At 40.0% G+C, this 18,971-nt stretch overlaps 1 protein-coding gene across 1 annotated transcript in view; it reads right to left on the reverse strand.

The window, feature by feature from the left end:
- LOC143437301 (uncharacterized) overlaps window positions 1-18,971 on the reverse strand; it is a 281,257-nt gene that overhangs the window by 75,351 nt on the left and 186,935 nt on the right. The window contains 1 exon segment of the mRNA XM_076922110.1: window positions 12,601-13,182. Within this exon segment, the coding sequence (XP_076778225.1) occupies window positions 12,601-13,182 (582 nt within the window).

Genomic DNA, 18,971 nt, shown 5'->3' on the forward strand with positions numbered 1-18,971 from the left:
TTTGCAAGAACCAAACAAGGAGATAAAACCATCTGCCAACTATGATGGGTAGGATAACTTTTTTTCCTCTTTAAGGTTTACTAGTTATCTATATGTAGCTAAACCCTGCTGCTGTACCTTGACTGGCTGTTGATAAGAGGGTTTAGTTATAGGATGTTTGCTCAAGTGGACTTTGTGCACTCTCAAAAACACAGTTGGTTGGACTTCATAAACTCATCTTTTTGACTAAGCCCCTTATTATCAAAACATACTACTGTTTACCTGCAAGCCATGACTGACAGTAGAGCAGGTACTTTACCCAAAGACCTACCTCACTGTCTGTTACTGCAAACCCTAATATCAGTTGCCCTGACAACTGGCACAGAAGACCAGTGGCCTCACCTTTGGAAAAGAATATTAGTGGAAATTACCTCTCCCCTTGTGCATGCCTCCTAAAGATACTGCAGACAATCCCCACTTGCCCTTCCTTTCCTGCCTCATCCCTGTATCATAGCACCCACTTGGGCAGATACTTCCTGTTCACCCAATGCCATGTCTGAAAGGACACAAGGTAAACTTTCTTTAGATCTACCACACTATTTGTTATCTAAAATGCAATTTTCACAATTTTACTGTACTAACCAACAGAAGGAGCTTAACATCGCTAATGACAAAGTCTCCTTGTAGATTACTAAGATCATCTCTTCCTGCTAACCTCTTCTCCCAGCTTTCAACATTAGCAAGCATTCCCTCTTGAACATAACAAACAAACATGTCAATAAAAAAGGCACCACTCAGCCAAAGCTCTTTTCAAATCCATACATAAAACAGTAACCCAGGAACAAAACTCCCACCCAAACAAGACAAATCCAAAATCATTATCCAAATCAATAATCACTTCAAACCCAGAGGACTAGACACCACCATTGGAATATAATAAATAACAACCAGGAAAATATGTCAGCAAGAAATCCAAGCTAACCTATCACAGCAGGGCCTGAGAAATTAAAAAGCAGATATGGTACAAAAGAGGTTGTTTGGGAACAGGAAGATGAGTGAGAACCTGGGGGAGGGATAGCGGCACAGAAGAGGACCTGCAGACAGGCAGACCGACAGGGAGCAGAGAGACCTGAGAGTAGAGAAAGAGAATAGAGAGGGGCATGTGCAGAGAACAGAGACAGGGAACAAACAGAGAGAGTTGTGTAGCTGGTGGTCCCTGTATATAAAGCACACCTGACAACAGCAGCAGGTGATGGAGGCAGGGAAAGACTAAAGCAGTTGCTAAGTCCCTGAGAGCAGAGCATTGAAATTACCTGTGCACTGACAACCACAGAGGTAAGGTTCACAGAGGGAACAGGAAAGGAAGAGAGGGTCTCAGACATTAAAGATGAATAAAACAAAATGGATACATCTGTCAATAATAAAAAAAGGTTGAGTCTAAAAGTTTCCTGGCACTAAACAACTAGGACAACTAGGAATTCCAAATGTTTTGGGCAGATTCAGAATCAGACAAGATAGTGAAGTTACCCAGAGGTCACCTCCTGATCTAACAAGTGAGGAGCATCACCAGGGACCTCACAGGTGGTCACATCTAGCTGATGCTTCCCATGCAGCCCTAGAGAGGATCCAGCACCCCAGCTCCCACTGCTCAGCCGCCTGCCCCTGCCCATTGTGGGCCGTGATCCTGTGCTCACCATGACTCAATTTCAGAGCTTCCCTGAGGTCTCCACACAGCACCCACAGCAGAGCTCAGAGCAGGGCACAGATGACCATTCAAGCCTGCACAGGAACAGGAAACTTGCAGAGTGGCACCCAGAAGAATCGGCCTCCTTTTCTGATTGGCAGGTCTGCCAGGGAGCCTTGATTGGCCAGTGAGTCTTACCGCTCCTCAAGGTTAAAGTGTGCTTCTGGGCCAGGGTCAGATGTTTTCTAGAGCTGAGGAGGGGTTTGCACTCCATTAGCTTTGGTTTCTGTCTTCAAAGAGGAACCTCACCCCACCCAGCCCTGGGAGAGAACCCAGCATTGCAGCTCTGGCTGTTCAGCTGCCTGCACCTCCCCTCTGAGAGCAATGATCCTGCAGTTACCAGGACCTGACTCCATACCTTACCTGAGCTTTCCTCACAGCACTTGCCTTCTTCTTCCTGTCATCAAGGTGAACAGCTTCCATAGCTCAGTACTCAGTGTGCAGTGTAGGTATCAATCTGACCCACAAGTCAATGTATGCACTGGTTATTTCTTTAGAATTCTGTCTAAACTCCACCCCAGTTACCTGGCAACAGCCAGGTATGCTCCTCCTCATGGTTACCTGGCAAAAGCCAGGTAGGACTGACCCCCTGTAAAGGTGGCTGCTTACCCCTTCCTCTCCCTTTTTATCTCTTGCTCTCTCTTTATCTTGCCATCTTAGGTTCATCAATTGCCCACTCTCTTCCATTCCCTTCTCCCCTCTTTCTCCACATGCTCAAGCCAGGCCTCTACTTTTCTACGTTCTGCCTCTCTCTGTCTTTGCTTGCCTCTACTACCCTCTTAACTCCCCTCCCCATGTCCTAAATATACTATATTCTATACTATAATGTCATCTGGCTGGTTCATCAGGGAGAAAAGATATCTCAGCATGTCTGAAGAGACATCTCTTTACCCGACACCTCCCCCACATACATAGAAAACATTCAGTCTCTCTTTAAAGAGGTAACTGTGGGGAGCAGCATACCTGGTTATCACCAGGTAACTGTGAGGTAGAGTTTTAGACAGAATGCTAACACTAAAGAGGGATTTTAGGAATCAAGAATCTAGTTTTGTTTCTTCATGCAGGGCTCAGGGAAACTGCAGCTTCCTTTCACCAGATGACAGGTATCAATCAACCCTGAAGAAAAGCCAGAATCAAAAGGGAAACACAGGTGAGCACTATTGTTAGCCAGTACATCTTCATTAGTGTAATAGTGGAGAAAACAACAGTTGTTTAGTACAGGTTCTGTAGATAAACATAGCTCAAATCATAGAATAAATCTTTGTATACAGAAATGCTATTTAATAGAATGTCCCAATAAATGCTGTTTGACAAGGGAAATTAGATCAAGGAAATCAAGAACTGGTTGATTTCATGCTGCAAGATATTACAGCTGACATTCAGTGTATGCCAGAATTCTGAAGAAATAAGTACTTACTAATACCAGTTTTAAAATGTAAATAAACAAACAAATCATCTTTGTTTTGTACAAAAAAGTAGGGCCAATAAAAAAAAACAAAAACACTGCCCTGTTAAATGTCCTTTATATATGTAGGTTGTCAAAAGAATCTATATTCCAGATTAAAGGTGGATCTGAACATCTCAAAACATCAATATTAATAAAGGGTTTCTCACTTTAAAAATTGTAATAAAAATATGCCCCACAACAAGCAGGATTTGAGTTAGTGTTAGGGGATTAGACAATCATGGGTAGGATTAGCATAAGGTTTGTAGAATTTGATTTAGGGGGTTAGGAAATTAAGAGGTGAGGGTTAGGATAGGGTTGGGTTCAGGGTTAAGGTTAATGTGGTCACCATTATTCTTTATGGTCCCACTGAGTCAATATTATCCCTATTACTCAAAGAAGAAATATTGTTGGGAGCCGACTTTTAGCAGAAAGTGGCTAGATCAACTTTGCAGCCATCTGGAACCATGCACCCTGATGAAAGTCTTGGTTTTCAAAAGCATATAACAGCTGAAGCACACTCTGATAAGAATATTGTTTATCCCACATAGCCTGTTTTGCTGTTTATTGACCTCAGCTGCATGGTGCACATGGTAAAGTGTTTTCACCTGTGTTCTCCTGCTTGTGTTTATAAATACCCCAGATTTCCTTTCAATAAGTGAGACAGGGTGAGAGAGGGGGGGGGGAGGAGACTTAAGACCTGACCACACACCCTGTCTTGTCTCCAGTATTTGTGTCTCCTGCCCCTCCGGCCTCACTCTCTCTCTTGACCAGAGCAGTAAGCCCCCAAAGTGTTGAGGCAGAGTGCAGCCCTCAACAAAATATCAGGCCTAAAATGTATTCATTTTATATCTTAATGGTTTGTTTTATTCTTATTCTAATAGCTTCTCTCTTACTTAGAGAAAAACTTCTCAAAAGAAACTAAAAGTTTTCCCAGCCATTTGCCTCCAAAACTAGCATACTAACAAAGGAAGCAAAGACTTTGATATTCACAGAACCCCACAGATAATCAAAGGATAAGTTGTCAAGAGCCACACAGCCTGCTGCCAGCAAAGAACATTTATGCTACCCTATGCTGGGTCTCACTGTCAGCTATTGCTGCAGTTAATTTTCTTCTGAGATAAAATCCTCTCAGTATTCTTCTGCTCCAGACATGTCTGGTTTAACTTCTTCCCAACCTAAAAATATGATTATTAAAGATTTCTCTGTGAAGTTTTCACTTGACATTGAAAATTCTGAAAGAGAAAACCCACACAAGCAATAGACACAAATTTATGGTTTATAAATTTTGACTTTTTATTAATTACATGTAGAATATATACCTGAGACATGATTTGTTATTCATATGATGTACTTAATAGCAAATGAATTACAAGTAAATTAAATTTGTTAACTTGACCCTAGTTCATTTTGTTCCTGATGAAAATAAAAATTGATATGAAAGGACAAAAATATATTTAATCAATATATCCACACAGGTAGAATAAATATAAAATGATAATATTGGTCTGAAACTTTCCTTGGAATAGGAACAACTGGAAGCAGCAGCCAGGTACATTTTTTGAATTGTGAATTCCCTCCCCATTTCACCATTGTTTTGCAGGGAGGATTCAGTCCTGCATGGTGGAAATCTGCTAGGTAGCCATGTTGGTCACAAGTTAGTCTTTGGGCTTACTCTGTTGCTGACCTCCAATTCCTCTGTCATTTTCATGTGAATTTAGTCAAGGACAACTTTATATGAATAATAGAAACAGCTATGATGTACTGTACTGAATATCTATCTCCTCAGAGCTAAGCTCCATAAAGGTTATCACAGCTGATCTGCACAGTCACCATGTAAGAGAAGTCCTAGTATCCTCCTTTGTGTATAAGGAGACCAAGGCTCAGAATGGTTCCTCTACCCCATCTGAATTCTCACAGGAATTAAGTAGCAAAATGAAAAATCAAAGTCAAACCTGAATGTTAAAAGAATGTTTACCGTAGTACATTTTTCTGTTTGTTCATTGGGCTCTTAGATGGCATTTCTGAAAGCAAATCCCAACTGCAATTCATGATCCCCATACACCTGAGGCTTTTCAATAAATCATAAACACTGCAGACTGCTGCAGAGGCAAGAAGAGGTTCAGACTGCTGCAGAGGCAAGAAGAGGTTCAGGCTACTTTTCTCAGCTTCCTATCCTGATGTCAAAGGTGCCCAAGGTCTGGACCCTATTCTAGTTTATAAAGCAAGATGGATGATTCATTTTGACAAAATAGTGTGAGGTGACAATGTACAGCTAAGAACAGTATTGATTTAAACTTATGGAGTGTTTTCTGGAAGTTTCCATGTAGCATTGTTGGATTAGTGCTGATACACACACACACACACACACACACACACACAGACACACATACACACAAATACACACACACACAATTTTCTGAAGTGGACTATAGTTGCAAGTAACTGAAACCATGGCTAAGTGTACTAAATATTACTCCAAATATGCCTTAAAATGTCTGATTCTGGTTCAATTGGTAACCAAACTAAACTCTGCTCCTCTGCAAGAGCAGCAAGCACTCTTAACAATTGTGCCATCTCTTTAGCCCCAGCTTATTCTGAAAGTAGAACTTAATAGATCCCTTGCCCTTTTCCCCTAAATAACAAATAAAACAACTCAAGTGTTAGACACTCCACAGGTTACCTCACCAAGTAATACTAAGATTGTCTAAGTGAAATTGCCCTTTACTGGTTAACTGATTGCTAATACTAATGGCTAATTTAGATGGCTTTTTTCTGCAGGTACCCTTGCATGCCAGCAGAGGGCATCAGATCCATTTGTCATGAGCCACCATGTCTTTTCTGGAACTTGAACACTGGTTTTCTGAGCCATCTCACCACTATCTGTTTACTGGTTAACTGCCCAAAAAGCAAGGACTTAAAAATTGGATCAACTAGTTAATCAAAAAATAGTTGAACAAGTGACATGGCAAGACCACATTTTTGTGAGGAAAGAATGGGTTGCAGAGTGCTCTTTCTACATGATCCTGAATCATTTAGGTTTGGGCTCCTCTGCAATGTTCCACTATTTTTTATGTTATGTATCCTTGACAACCCCTCACCCCCCTTCTCACTCCTCTGATATATGGTTTTTGCTTTTTAAAAAGCCCCTCAGCTTGCTGGTCTTTTGTCAAACTCTACTCCTGTGAGAGTGAGCTGTTTGACTGTTGGTTGCCAACTCTTCTCCCTAATAAACCTCTGCTGATTGCATCCAGGTATGGTATCATGTGAGTTTGTGGGTGGCCGTTACTTCTCAAGACTGTATTTAGGGTCTCCCAAGTTTGGGGGTCTTCATTCCTAACAATAATCTCTGTTATTCATGTTTTATTTCTCAAAATATAATCCAAGTTACTAACCACAAAAGAACAAATGGCTGTGATAATGTTGACCATACAACCTACATTCTGTATCAGTTGACATAAAGTAAAAACAAACAAACAAAAAAAAAAAAACAAACGTGATTGGGAGAAAAATGTAGCTGTAACTTGGCACAGGACTTTGTGGTTTTGACTTTTGGAAGCTATATAACTTTCTGGTTCACGGTGGGGCTGAGGCTGGGGTATTGCAGCTGAGCTTCTGAGTGTAATTTTGTGGCCCTTATTTATCAGCAGTGACTTGATTACAATAAATTCTTATCATGTGCCTTGTCCTGCGGTTGAGTTGTGTTGGATCTCAGTGGACCTCATGACGTAAAGGCTTTAGCACAGTATGTAACCACTGTCCAGTATGAATAGTTTCATAATGATGAAGACAAAGAGGTCGGCAAATGCTTCATTATACTAAACATGTCCATTAGGACTCTGTGGGTGTGTCCTGAGTCACAGAATGTATGTTTAATACTCAAGGGTGTGTCCTGAGACACAGGGGGATGTGTGTAAAACTCAGTGGGCATGTCCTGAGTCACAGGGTGCATGTTTTGCACTCAGGAGTTAAGTCCAGTGTCACAGGGGGCAAGCTTAAGACTCAGGGACATGTCCTGAGTCACAGAGGCCATGTTTAAGATTGAGGGGGCATGTCCTGAATCACAGTGGGTATGCGTAAAACTCAGGGGGTGTGTCCTGAGACACAGGGGGTGTGATTAAAATTCACGGGGCATGGCCTGAATCACAGGATATACTTCACAGGATATATTTCACCATTGTGAGGAAATACTGGGACAAAAGAAGACCAAAAGCCAGCAAGGCAATCTCCAAATTCTGCATCTCCATGTCTGATGTCAAAGTGTTCTTCAGATCTCCTACTCCTTCCTGCTTTGTTCACTGCAGCAAGTTCTTTCTCTTTGGCTGGTTTTATTCCCTAAAACAGTTTTCTGGAGCAGGTACCCCACAGCTCTGGAATCTCAAAGTATTAGGGTTTCAAAGGTAACTTCAATACTACAGCTTCTTGTTCCAGTATCTGGGATCTACACATGATCTGAGTCACAGGAGGGCAAGCTTAAGAATCAGGGGGCATGTCCAGAGTCACAGAGGGTTTGCTTAAGACTCAGGGGGTCGTTCCTGTGACACAGGGAGCCTGTTTAAAACTGTTTCCAGAGTAACAGGGGGGTGTTTTTATGACTCAGGGGATGAGTCTTGAGTCACTGGAGGCATGTCCTGAGTCACAGGGGGCATGTCCTGAGTCACAGGGAACATGTTTAAGACTCTTGGGGCATGTTTAAGACTCAGGAGGTATGTCCTGTGTCACAGGGGGCGTGCTTAGACTCTACCATGTATTCTTTCATGACAATGAAGACTCTAGAATTGTGCAAAGGCTTGACCATATTAAATACACTCACAGGGTTTCTGTCTTAGTGTTTCCATTACTATAAAGAGAAATCATGAACAAGGCAACTCCTATGAAAGCAACAGTTTTATTGGGACTGGCTTATGGTTTCAGAGATTTAGTCCTTTTTCATCACAGCAGGAAGCAAGGCAGGCATGAAAGAAAACATGATGCTGGCGAAGAAGCTTAGAGTTCTGCATCTTGATCCAAAGACAGCCAGGAAGAGATTGTCTGCCGGGGAGCTAATAGGAGGGCCCATTCTACACTGGGTAGAACTTCAAAGACCACACCCATAGTGATGCACTTCCTCCAACAAGGCCACATCTCATAATAACTTCCTCACATGAGCCAAGCATATTTATACTACCACATTCCATTGCCTGGCCCCCATATAATTGTGTCAACACATGAGTGTATGGGGACCATATTTAAAAGTAGCATAATACAAAATATGTGAGGTTCAAATTAAAAAGTCCTCATCATCTATTGAAGTCTCATAAATGTTTAAAGTCCAAAGTTCAAAGTCTCTTCTGAGATTCATCCAATCATTCAACTGTAATCCCCTATACTTTCCAAAACAAATAGCACATCTTATCCATCCAAATTAACAGGATATAGGTCACCATTATGAGGAAATACTGGGCCAAAAGAAGACCAAAAACCAGCAAGGCAATCTCCAAACTCTGCATCTCCATATCTGATGTCAAAGCGTTCTTCAGATCTCCAACTCCTTCCTGCTTTGCTCACTGCAGCAAAATTCTTTCTCTTTGGCTGATTTTCTTTCCTGAAAGGAGTTTGCCTGAGAAGGTATCCCACTGCTCGGGAATCTGAGCCTCTTGGGGTCTCCAAAGAAACTTCAAAATTACAGCTTCTTGTTCCAGTATCTGGGATCCACAGATGATCTTCTGCGCTCCATTAAAGAAGCTGGGTCTCTCTCCAGCTCTTCCCTCTATAGGACACTAGTTTCTGCTTGACACCACTCAACTGCTGCTGCTGTTATTTCTGCTCATCCCAAGGGACTGACATCTTCAATATGCTGGGTTCTTCTCTGACAAACAGTCTTCACAGCATTCCTCTCATGCTCCCTTCATGGTGCCAAGCCTTAGCTGCACTGCATGACACATTGATGCCTTAAAACCAGTGCCACCTGGGTGAGTCTTACCCAGGACTGAGTCAAGCTGCACCACAAGGGACAACCTTGGCTACCTCTGGAATACAGCTTCTTTCTCCTCTCAGAAAACACTTACCATAAGATTTCACCTCAGTGATGCTGGTTTGTTCTTTGTCACCACTAATTTTTTAACTATAGCCAACCAGCATGAATTGTCTCAGTCGTCCCTTCTCTTCTTGCCTCTAAAGTCAGAGCCACAAAAACAAAGCTGCTGAGTTCCTCTGCTTGTTTTTGCCAGAACATGGCCTCTTCTAGTACATCATCACCACCTTTCTATTTTTCAACAACATTACTGCCTAAGCTTGGCTGTCCTTGAACTTGCTCTGTAGATGAAACTTGAACTCAGATCTGCATGGCTTTGTCTCCTGAATGTTGGGCAATACATGTGTAACACTTTCCCTGTACCTAAGCTTTTCATCACCTAAAGCTTGTTCTTTACCAGGATGACTTGAATCAGAGATCTGCTTGACTCTGATCTCCTGGGATTTAAGGCATGTACCATTATGCCTGGACCTAAGTATTTCCTTTTAGATTTTAAATTGAAAACCCAGTATAGTAATCACAATCTGTCCATTGTCAATTTGACACATAATTGTATCTTCTTATGTCCACATAAAAACTATAACCAGTTAATAATAATGCCTAACATTATACAGTTCTCATCCATACAACCTCACATCCATATGTTTAGGTGGATGGAATCTTGCTATAATATCACCATTTCTTTAATAGCATTGTGTATCTTTGATCATAGGATTTAGCTTCATTCAATTTCCTAGTGAGATTTTCTCTTTGAAGCTAACATTTCATATTTTTCCTTTCTAAGATTACTAAGCATGACCAAAACAATCACCATGAGAATAAACACAGGCCAAAGGCTATGCTTGGCTTTCCTGAGACTTCATCAGTAGAATTAACAAAATAAATCTCTTTACCTTCAGATGAGAGCAAAAGACAGCAACATTCTTCAGCAAAGCATTATAAAAACTATATACAAAATTAAAATCACCCTTAGTACATATGTGTTCTACTAGCATGGCCCATGAAGTTCCACTTAATGCATGTACAAATCCAAAGTCTAAAAATCCACATTGCTTCCAACAAAAGCATGGTCAGGTGTACCAATAAAAATACTTAAGTCTGGGGCAAAAGCATGGTCAGGCCTACCAATAAGAATCCTTAAGTCTGGGGTACCAACTTCTGACTTAGATAGAATTTTCATTGCTAAGAAGAGACACTGTGACCAAGGCAACTGTTTTAAAGGCATATAGTTAATTCCATCTGTCCTACACCTTCAAGTGTTTAGTTCATGTCCAACATAGCAGGAAGAATGGCAGCATGCAGGCAGCCATGATGCTGGAGAGGGAGCTGAGAGTTCTGCATCTTCATGAGAAGGCATCCAGGAAGAGACTGTCATCCAGCAAAATAGTAGGAGGGTCTGTTTTGTACTGGCCGGAGCTCCAAAGATTACCACCCTAAAAATTTACTTCTTTCAAAACAGTAAATTCTACTGCCAGAAGGCCAAACATACTAACATCGTCACTTCTTATGGACAAGCATATTCAAATCACCACAGCTTATTCCTACTATAAATTCTTTCATGCATTTAAATACGATTAGGACATGCAGATGCTTTACCACACTGATTACATTCAGAAGGTTTCTCTCTAGTATGTGTGGATGTTTGTATTCAGAGAATACTGTGGCATTTAAAGGATTTTGCAACTTGAGGAAATTCCCAAGATCTCTGTCCAATTTGTGGTCTTTTATGTCTATGGAGACTATAGTGATAGGCACGGGCTTCTCCACGTTTGTTACATTCATAAGGTTTCTCTAAAAAGTGTGTTACTTGAAGTATTTGGAGAGTATATTGTAATGCAAAGACTGTACCTCATTCATGGCATTCATGCAGTTTCTCTACACTATGTATTCTTTTATGTATCAGACAATGCATATGTCAGCACCTTGAGGACACTGAGTAACTCTCTTGAATGTGTTCTATTATGTAGTCGTAGATAAAAGTGAATTGTCAGTTTTTCCACAGTGATTACATTAATGAGGCTTCTCTCCAGTGTGATTTCTTTGTGTGTGGGTAAAGAACTCTGACATGCAAAGGCTTTACCACACTGTCAATACTCAAGCAGGCTTCTCTCTGGTACGTGATCTCTCCTGTCACTGCAGATGACTGTGACCTGCAAATGCTTTACAACACTGATTACATTCATGAGGTTTCTCTCCTGTACCTGTTCTTTTATAATAATGGAGATGCTAAAATTGTGAAAAGTCTTTACCGAGTTGATTATATTCATGAGGTTTCTTCCAATATTGGATCTTTTATGTTTTCGAGATTAGTGGGACATGCAAAGGCTTTAGCACATTGGTTGCATTCATAGTTCAGTCCAATAAGGGTTCTTTTATGTTTTTGGAAAAAAAAATTATGGAAAGACTTTTACCACTATAAAGTCCTCACCAAAGGGAGGAACTGTAAATTATCCGTGGAAAGTCCCAGCCCATTATTCAGTTTGTGACAGGGTCTAAGTAGTAGTCAGGGAGAACATTCTGTATAGGATATTCTCAAGAGCCTATTCATGCTCAACCATCTATCTTGTGGTCAGCCAGGTTTCTTCAACAGGGAGTTCATGAACGAGCTGAACTGTATTCCTGGTTCCTCTCAGCATGCTAGAAGTTTTTGAACATTCATAACCCTTTCACCACAATGATCACATTCATAGGTTTCTTTCCAATATGGGTTGTTTTATGGTTTTGGAGACAAAAATTTTCTGAAAAGGCATTTACCATATTAATTACATTCACACAGTTTCCCTCCAGTATATGATCATTTATGTCTTTGGAGAATTTTCAATTATAAATGATTTATTCCAGATTGATTATATATCTAATGTTTCTCTCTGTTATGGGATTTTTATGATATTGGAGATGACACAGTTCTGTAAAGCCTTTGCCACACTGATTACATTTATACCGTTTCTATCTAGTATGGGTTTTTTATGATATGGGAGATAACTGGAACTTGTAAAGGCTTCGTCACATTGATTACATAAGGTTTCTATCCAGTATGTGTTCTTTTATGTCTTTGGAAATCACTGTGTTGTGAAAAGACTTTACCACATTGATTACATTCATAAGGTTTCTCTCCAGTATGTGTTCTTTTATCTCTTTGGAGATTTCTGTGAAATGAAAAGGCTTTACCACATTGATTACAATCATAAGGTTTCTCTCCTGTATGTGTTCTTTTATGGTATTGGAGACTATGGTGACGTGAAAAGGCTTTACCACATTGACTACATTCATGAGGCTTCTCTCCAGGATGTGTATTTTTATGATATCGGAGACCACTGTGACATGAAAAGGCTTTACCACATTGATTACATTCATAAGGTTTTTCTCCAGTATGTGTTCTTTTATGATATTGGAGACTACTTTGATATAAAAAGGCTTTACCACATTGATTACATTCATAAGGTTTCTCTCCAGTATGTGTCCTTTTATGATATTGGAGACTACTGTTACATGAAAAGGCTTTACCACAATGATTACATTCATAAGGTTTTGCTCCAGTATGTGTTCTTTTATGATATTGGAGACTACTGTGATATGAAAAGGCTTTACCACATTGATTACATTCATAAGGTTTCTCTCCAGAATGTGTCCTTTTATGATATTGGAGACTACTATGACACGAAAAGGCTTTACCACATTGATTACATTCATAAGGTTTCTCTCCAGTATGTATTCTTTTATGTCTTTGGAGATGACTGTGCCTTGCAAAGGCTTTACGACATTGATTACATTCATAAGGTTTCTCTCCAGTATGTGTTCTTTTATGATATTGGAGACTATTGTGATATGAAAAGGCTTTACCACATTGATTACATTCATAAGGTTTCTCTCCAGAATGTGTCCTTTTATGATATTGGAGACTACTATGAAACAAAAAGGCTTTACCACATTGATTACATTCATAAGGTTTCTCTCCAGTATGTGTTCTCTTATGTCTTTGGAGATTACTGTGATATGAAAACACTTTAACACATTGATTACATTCATATGGTTTCTCTCCAATATGACTTCTTTCATGCCTGCAACAATAATGGGCACATGTGAAAGCTTTACCACATTCATTAGCCTGATCAATCATTTTATCAATATGAATAAATTTTACAGTTGGTCTCATAATAAAGAACACTCAGGTCTTATGGTTTTATCACTTTGATGTTCACAGTTGTACTTGCTCACTGTGGGTTGCTTTACCTCTTTGAAAATACCAGTGATGGTAAGAGCATTTACTACATGACTCACATTTATAACATCTTTTTCTATATGAGATTTCTACATGATGCATTCACAGGTCAGAATAAAATGGAACAACTAAGAGCTTTAAAACTCTTATTGCATTCTTAACTTTTCCTGTAGTGTGCATCACACCACAACAGCACTGGAAAACAGGATGAACAGAAGAATTGCCAAAATTCTAGTACACATAAAGATTTTTTGCAGTATGAATTTAGAAATGTTCCCAGTAAAGTCAGAAAACCAAATAATTGCAAACACCTATCATATTCAGAAAGTGTAACAAAGGCAGAATACTACATATCTTTTCATTGTTCTGAAACAGACAGAGGTTGTTTCTTTTTAGTATCCCTATGCTCACATTGTTTCTTCCATTCTGACAATTAATACACCCATTAAAAAAGAAGAACAAATGAAAGGTTTCCACATGGAATTCACATACATTGACTTTTTGTTCATTGTAGACATGATTAATGTTTCTCCACAACAACATTCTTGACTCTCATAAACTGACAAAACAAGAAACTTAAAAATTTCACTATAAGAATATGAGGGTCACCAACTTTATCATGGAGTATGTGCTTATTATAAGGTTATGGATACATGTTTATCACTATTCCATGTGCAACATCTAAGTATTATGAGACTATTCCGATTGGTTGTTCTACAACATAACTCTAATGGAGACACAAATCAACTAAAGGAATCACTTAAGGCATTGTTTCCTTCTCTACTTTCTTACAGAAATGCCTTGCAAACACAAATCACATAACTGACCTTGGGGTACATAGTTTTGGGGGAATATTATAATCATAGCTACAATAAAAAGACTGATATTTTACACACTTCCTTTCCTTTAAAGCTTCCAGATCATATTAAAATTTCCTCACAGGCATATTTGAATCAGCTTAGACATTAAAATTACCTTTCATGACTTCTAGAAGTTTGTTGTTCTTCTTCATTATGATGGACTTCCAAATTATAGCCTGAAACCAAGGTACCAGAAAATTAAAGATATGGTATTGGAATTAGGCAAAATTCAAGTTACTCTGAACTTTCACAGCAATGAACCTGCTTTATTCAACTCAATATTACTTGTTCTCTGTGGAAATAAGAGATGATCATCAGTAACCCAGAAACAGTTTTCCCTTATATTGAGAAGCAAAAATAAATTCACACTCTTACCTATAGCAGTGAGGTTCCAGTAGGTCTCAAGCATCACATCTTTGTAGAGATTCTTCTGGGAAGGATCCAGCAAATTCCACTCTTCTGCAGTGAAGTTCACATGCACATCATCATAAGTCACTGCATCCTAAAATATCACATATATGTGTCCAACACAAAGCCTGATACTGACATCACTACAAAGTAAATGTATGCTTCCTAGACAATATAATCGTATAATTCTCGTAATTTATTTGCTTATTTGCTGAAACACGAATTATTATATAATCACCATGTCAGTTTAGAAGAAACTTGAAATATTGACACTTGAACCCTTGACACAGGGTTCACCTGTGTCACTCCTGAACCCTTAGAATAGGATATAGCCTTGGAACACAAATGGCAATTGAGAGGGATATGCAGGGGAAACAGATCAACTGGACTGAACACAAATCTGAAAAGCTGTATGAACAATTACTAACTACAAAAGTGATGGGCAAGCTGCATGTATTTGCTCATGTCTTGAATCACAGAGGTAGAGGCAGGTGTATGTCATTGAGCTGGATGCCAGCACGGTCTATCCATTGAGTTACAGGACAGCAAATCTTACATGTTAAGAACCTCACTCTTCTACAAAAATAAAGCAGGAAAGAAAAATGATAGAATGAACTCACAGTTCTTTACTGAAGTTCCTGAAAAGAATTATACATTCACTGCAGTTCTGTATTCATCTTGCATAAACATGAAGTGAACCAGTTTAAACAGCAACATTAATTAAATTTTACTAGAAGGGAATTCATGTTTAAACAGTTAAAAATAGACAAATGAAAATATTAGTAATGCATATGTTGATCAGAAATAAAGAATGTAGCACAGAAGATATAGGTCAGGAGTTGAAACCTCTTGCTGGTCTTCCACATAATAATGGTCAATTTCTAGCATACACATGTGGACCAACACCTATCCTTTTCTTCAAGATTAGTAGTTCTGAGGCCATCTTCTGACAACAGTAAAGATGAGGCCCACATGATATTCATATTCATGCACCGAGCCATAATACACTTATTTATTCAAAAATTCCATGACACACACAACAGTTAGTCAGAACATCATACACATGCAATTCAATGAATCTGAAACATCAGAAAATATTGATGACAGGACCAGAAGCCATCCAGAGAAATATAATATAATTGACATATTAGTCTGAATTTCAAAATGAAAGATGTGGATGAAGAGCAGCACAAAAGCATGGGCTTATTGAACAAAAGCATGTCAGGGGCTTATGTGGTTTCTATATCTACAATCAGGACAGAAAGGGCTTCACAGAAAAGTTTGGTCTAGAAAAACAAAAACTGAATGAATAAAGTTAAAAATATAAAACCACCGGGTTTTGCAAAATAGCATAGCATTGAACAGCAAATGTGTGCACAGTATCTTATGTGATTGAGGGACAGAGTCCAAATGGGGAATGTATGGGAGCATGAGAAGAAAGCTGAAGGATCAGATTCAACCACAACACTGGAGATACCCAGAACAAAATTTATCCTGTCTAAGAGAAATGCAGAGGTAAATGTGGAGCAGAGACTGAAGGAATAGACAATGAAAGCTCATTCAATTGGAGACCAACATGGACAAGCTTGAATCCAGGACATTATTAAGGATACTCTGTTATGCTCCCACACAGGAGCTTTGCATAATTATCCATTGAGAGGCTCCACCCAGCAGCTGACTGAAGCAGAAGAGGAGATCCACAGTCAAAAATTATATAGAACTTGGTAACTCTGATGGAAGAGTTGGGGAAAGGATTTAAGGTTCTGAAGAGGATAGAAACTCCACAGGAAGACCAACAGGCTCAACTAACCTTGATCCTTGGGGACATTCAGAGACTAAGCCACAAACAATAACATACAGAGACTGGAAAAAAGACCATGGTCCATAAGTAGCAGATGTTCAGCTCAGTCTTCATGATGGTCCTCCAACTAATGTAGCAGGAGCTGTTCCTAAAGCTGCTGTCTGTCATTGGAATCTTTTCCTCTAACTGGGCTGCCACATCTGGCCTCAGTGGAGACGATGCACCTAACCCAATAGAGACTTGATACACCATCATGGGTAGCCAGGTGCCCACACCCTCTGAAGGGACAAATAGGTGATATTGGAGGGACTCTTTGAAGGCAGGTGACCTAGAGTAGGGACTCTACTAAGTTCATAGCCATTTTATTTATAACAACTTGAAACTGGAAAGAATCTAGATGCCCCTCAACCAAAATATGAATATAGAAAATGTGGTTAATTTACAAAAGGAAAAACTATTTAGCCGTTAAATACAAGGACATCTTGAATTTTGCAGGTGTATGGATACAGCTAGAAACTATCATTCGTAGTTAGGTAACCCAGAACTAATAGCACATGCATGTATGTACTCACCTACAAATGTATAATAACCACTAAGTAGAGGAAACCCACACTACACTTCATAGACCCAAAGAAGCTATACAAGGAAAAAGGCCCAAATGAACATGGTTGAATCTCACTCAAAAGGGGGAATAAAGCAATAAAAGAAAACAGATGAAAGAGAGAAAACTGGATGTTCGAGCAGATAAGAAAAAGGAATGGGGGAGAACCAGGAACAAGTGTGGTGAGAGACAACAGAGGGCCAGAGGGGGAAAATGAATCAAAATCTGCAGCTGGCTGGGGGGAGGGGGTACATTTAGGATGTGTCAGAGACCACAAATTGGAGGACGACAAGGAGTCTAAGGTTGATCTTAGCTGACATGCATAGCAGTTAGATATGGATGCAGAAGAGACCACATAAGCAGTGAGGCAGGACCCCCAGTGGGAGTTAGAGACACCAACAAATCCAAATACCTTTCTACCCAAAATTTGACCTGTCCACAAGAATATAATCTACAACATCGATTCCGTACAACAGCAAAATAACCCTTTGATTCCATTTTGTTGTTGTTGCTGTTCTAACTTGCTACTCTGCTGCTGTGATTGAATCATCTAAGCAAAAGCATCTCAGGTAATAAGTGGTTGTTGTATATGGTTCTGTCAGACCACAGTCCATCATTTGGGAGCTTAGATTAGAAACTGAAGGCAAAAGGCATGGACAAACGCTGTCTCCTGGCTTGTTCTCTTGCTTGGTCACTGTCTCATGCTCAGCCTGCTCTCTCATCTAGCCCAGGACCACTTGCTTAGGGATATTGTCAGCCTCAGTGGAAGAGCCTTCCTAATCAATCATCAACACTGTCTCTCACAGACATAGAAACCAGCCATTCAGATGAGAGCACACCCTCGACTGAGGCTCCTTCAGATGACTGTAGCTATGAAATGTTGAAAATTTATGACAACTATGACACAGACACAATAATAAATGAGGAAGTTATAACAACTGAAAATGAATGAGCTAACCATATCAATCACAAGGGCTCTGCCACCACAAGAGGGAGTTGGAGTTGTGGCTGAGTAAGGACACAATAGGAAGGGCACCTGGCTCAGAGCACTGGAATGGGGGGCTCAGAGGATGTGCTGACCTGGGGTGAGTTTCTTTAACCCTGGTTTCCCAGGCCAGTGCTACCCAAGAGGAGGCTAAAACAGCTGGAAGGTAGACAGAAAGGCAGATTGTCTCACACAACAGAAATGACCACCAACAAGACAAGACCTCTTGTCCAAGGAAGATATGCAAATTTTGTGAGACTTGATGAAGAATGACCTTCCATCTTATGACAGCTCCAAGTTCAAAACTATAGTCACATATGAACTGGGCAGAGGGTAGTTCAGGAGGTGAAAAATGAGGTCTTTGTCTTTCTACCCTTTAAAATAAGGTAGGCAGAGCCTGATTTTGCCCTAGATGCTGTCTTGAAGAGCTCTCTGTCATGGACTAGTCAATGGATCTAGGTCCTGTTGTTAAGGATTTAACCCAAGGTGTGTGGCTAGAAACTGAATTGACTAGGGTGGAGTCTGTCTAATTTCCTCAGTCAGAGAATAACAAATTGCAACACACATAACAGACAGCCACAAGGGGGGCGGTAGAGGCTACCCAGCACATTCCTCCACTTGGAAAGAGGAGAAAATGAAGACAGGATGGCAGCTGTGAGCCCTGTAGCAGGGCTCCAAGTCTGCTCTAACCTTCCCAGAAATTAAGACCAGAGAAACACCATCCACTATACCAGGCTCTGGAACATCTTTGAAGCACTTTGGGGCTGCGACTCTCCAGCGTATCCACTGCAGCAGGGTTCCAGGTTCAATTTAGTCATCTCCCTCCACATATACTCAAGAAAAACCTGAAAACCAAGGCACACAGACTCATATCTGGCAGACAAGCCACTGACACAGAAACAATGGTGGATATTAAA

This window comes from Arvicanthis niloticus, chromosome Y, assembly GCF_011762505.2.
Source record: "Arvicanthis niloticus isolate mArvNil1 chromosome Y, mArvNil1.pat.X, whole genome shotgun sequence".
NCBI classification, from domain to species: Eukaryota; Metazoa; Chordata; class Mammalia; order Rodentia; family Muridae; genus Arvicanthis; species Arvicanthis niloticus.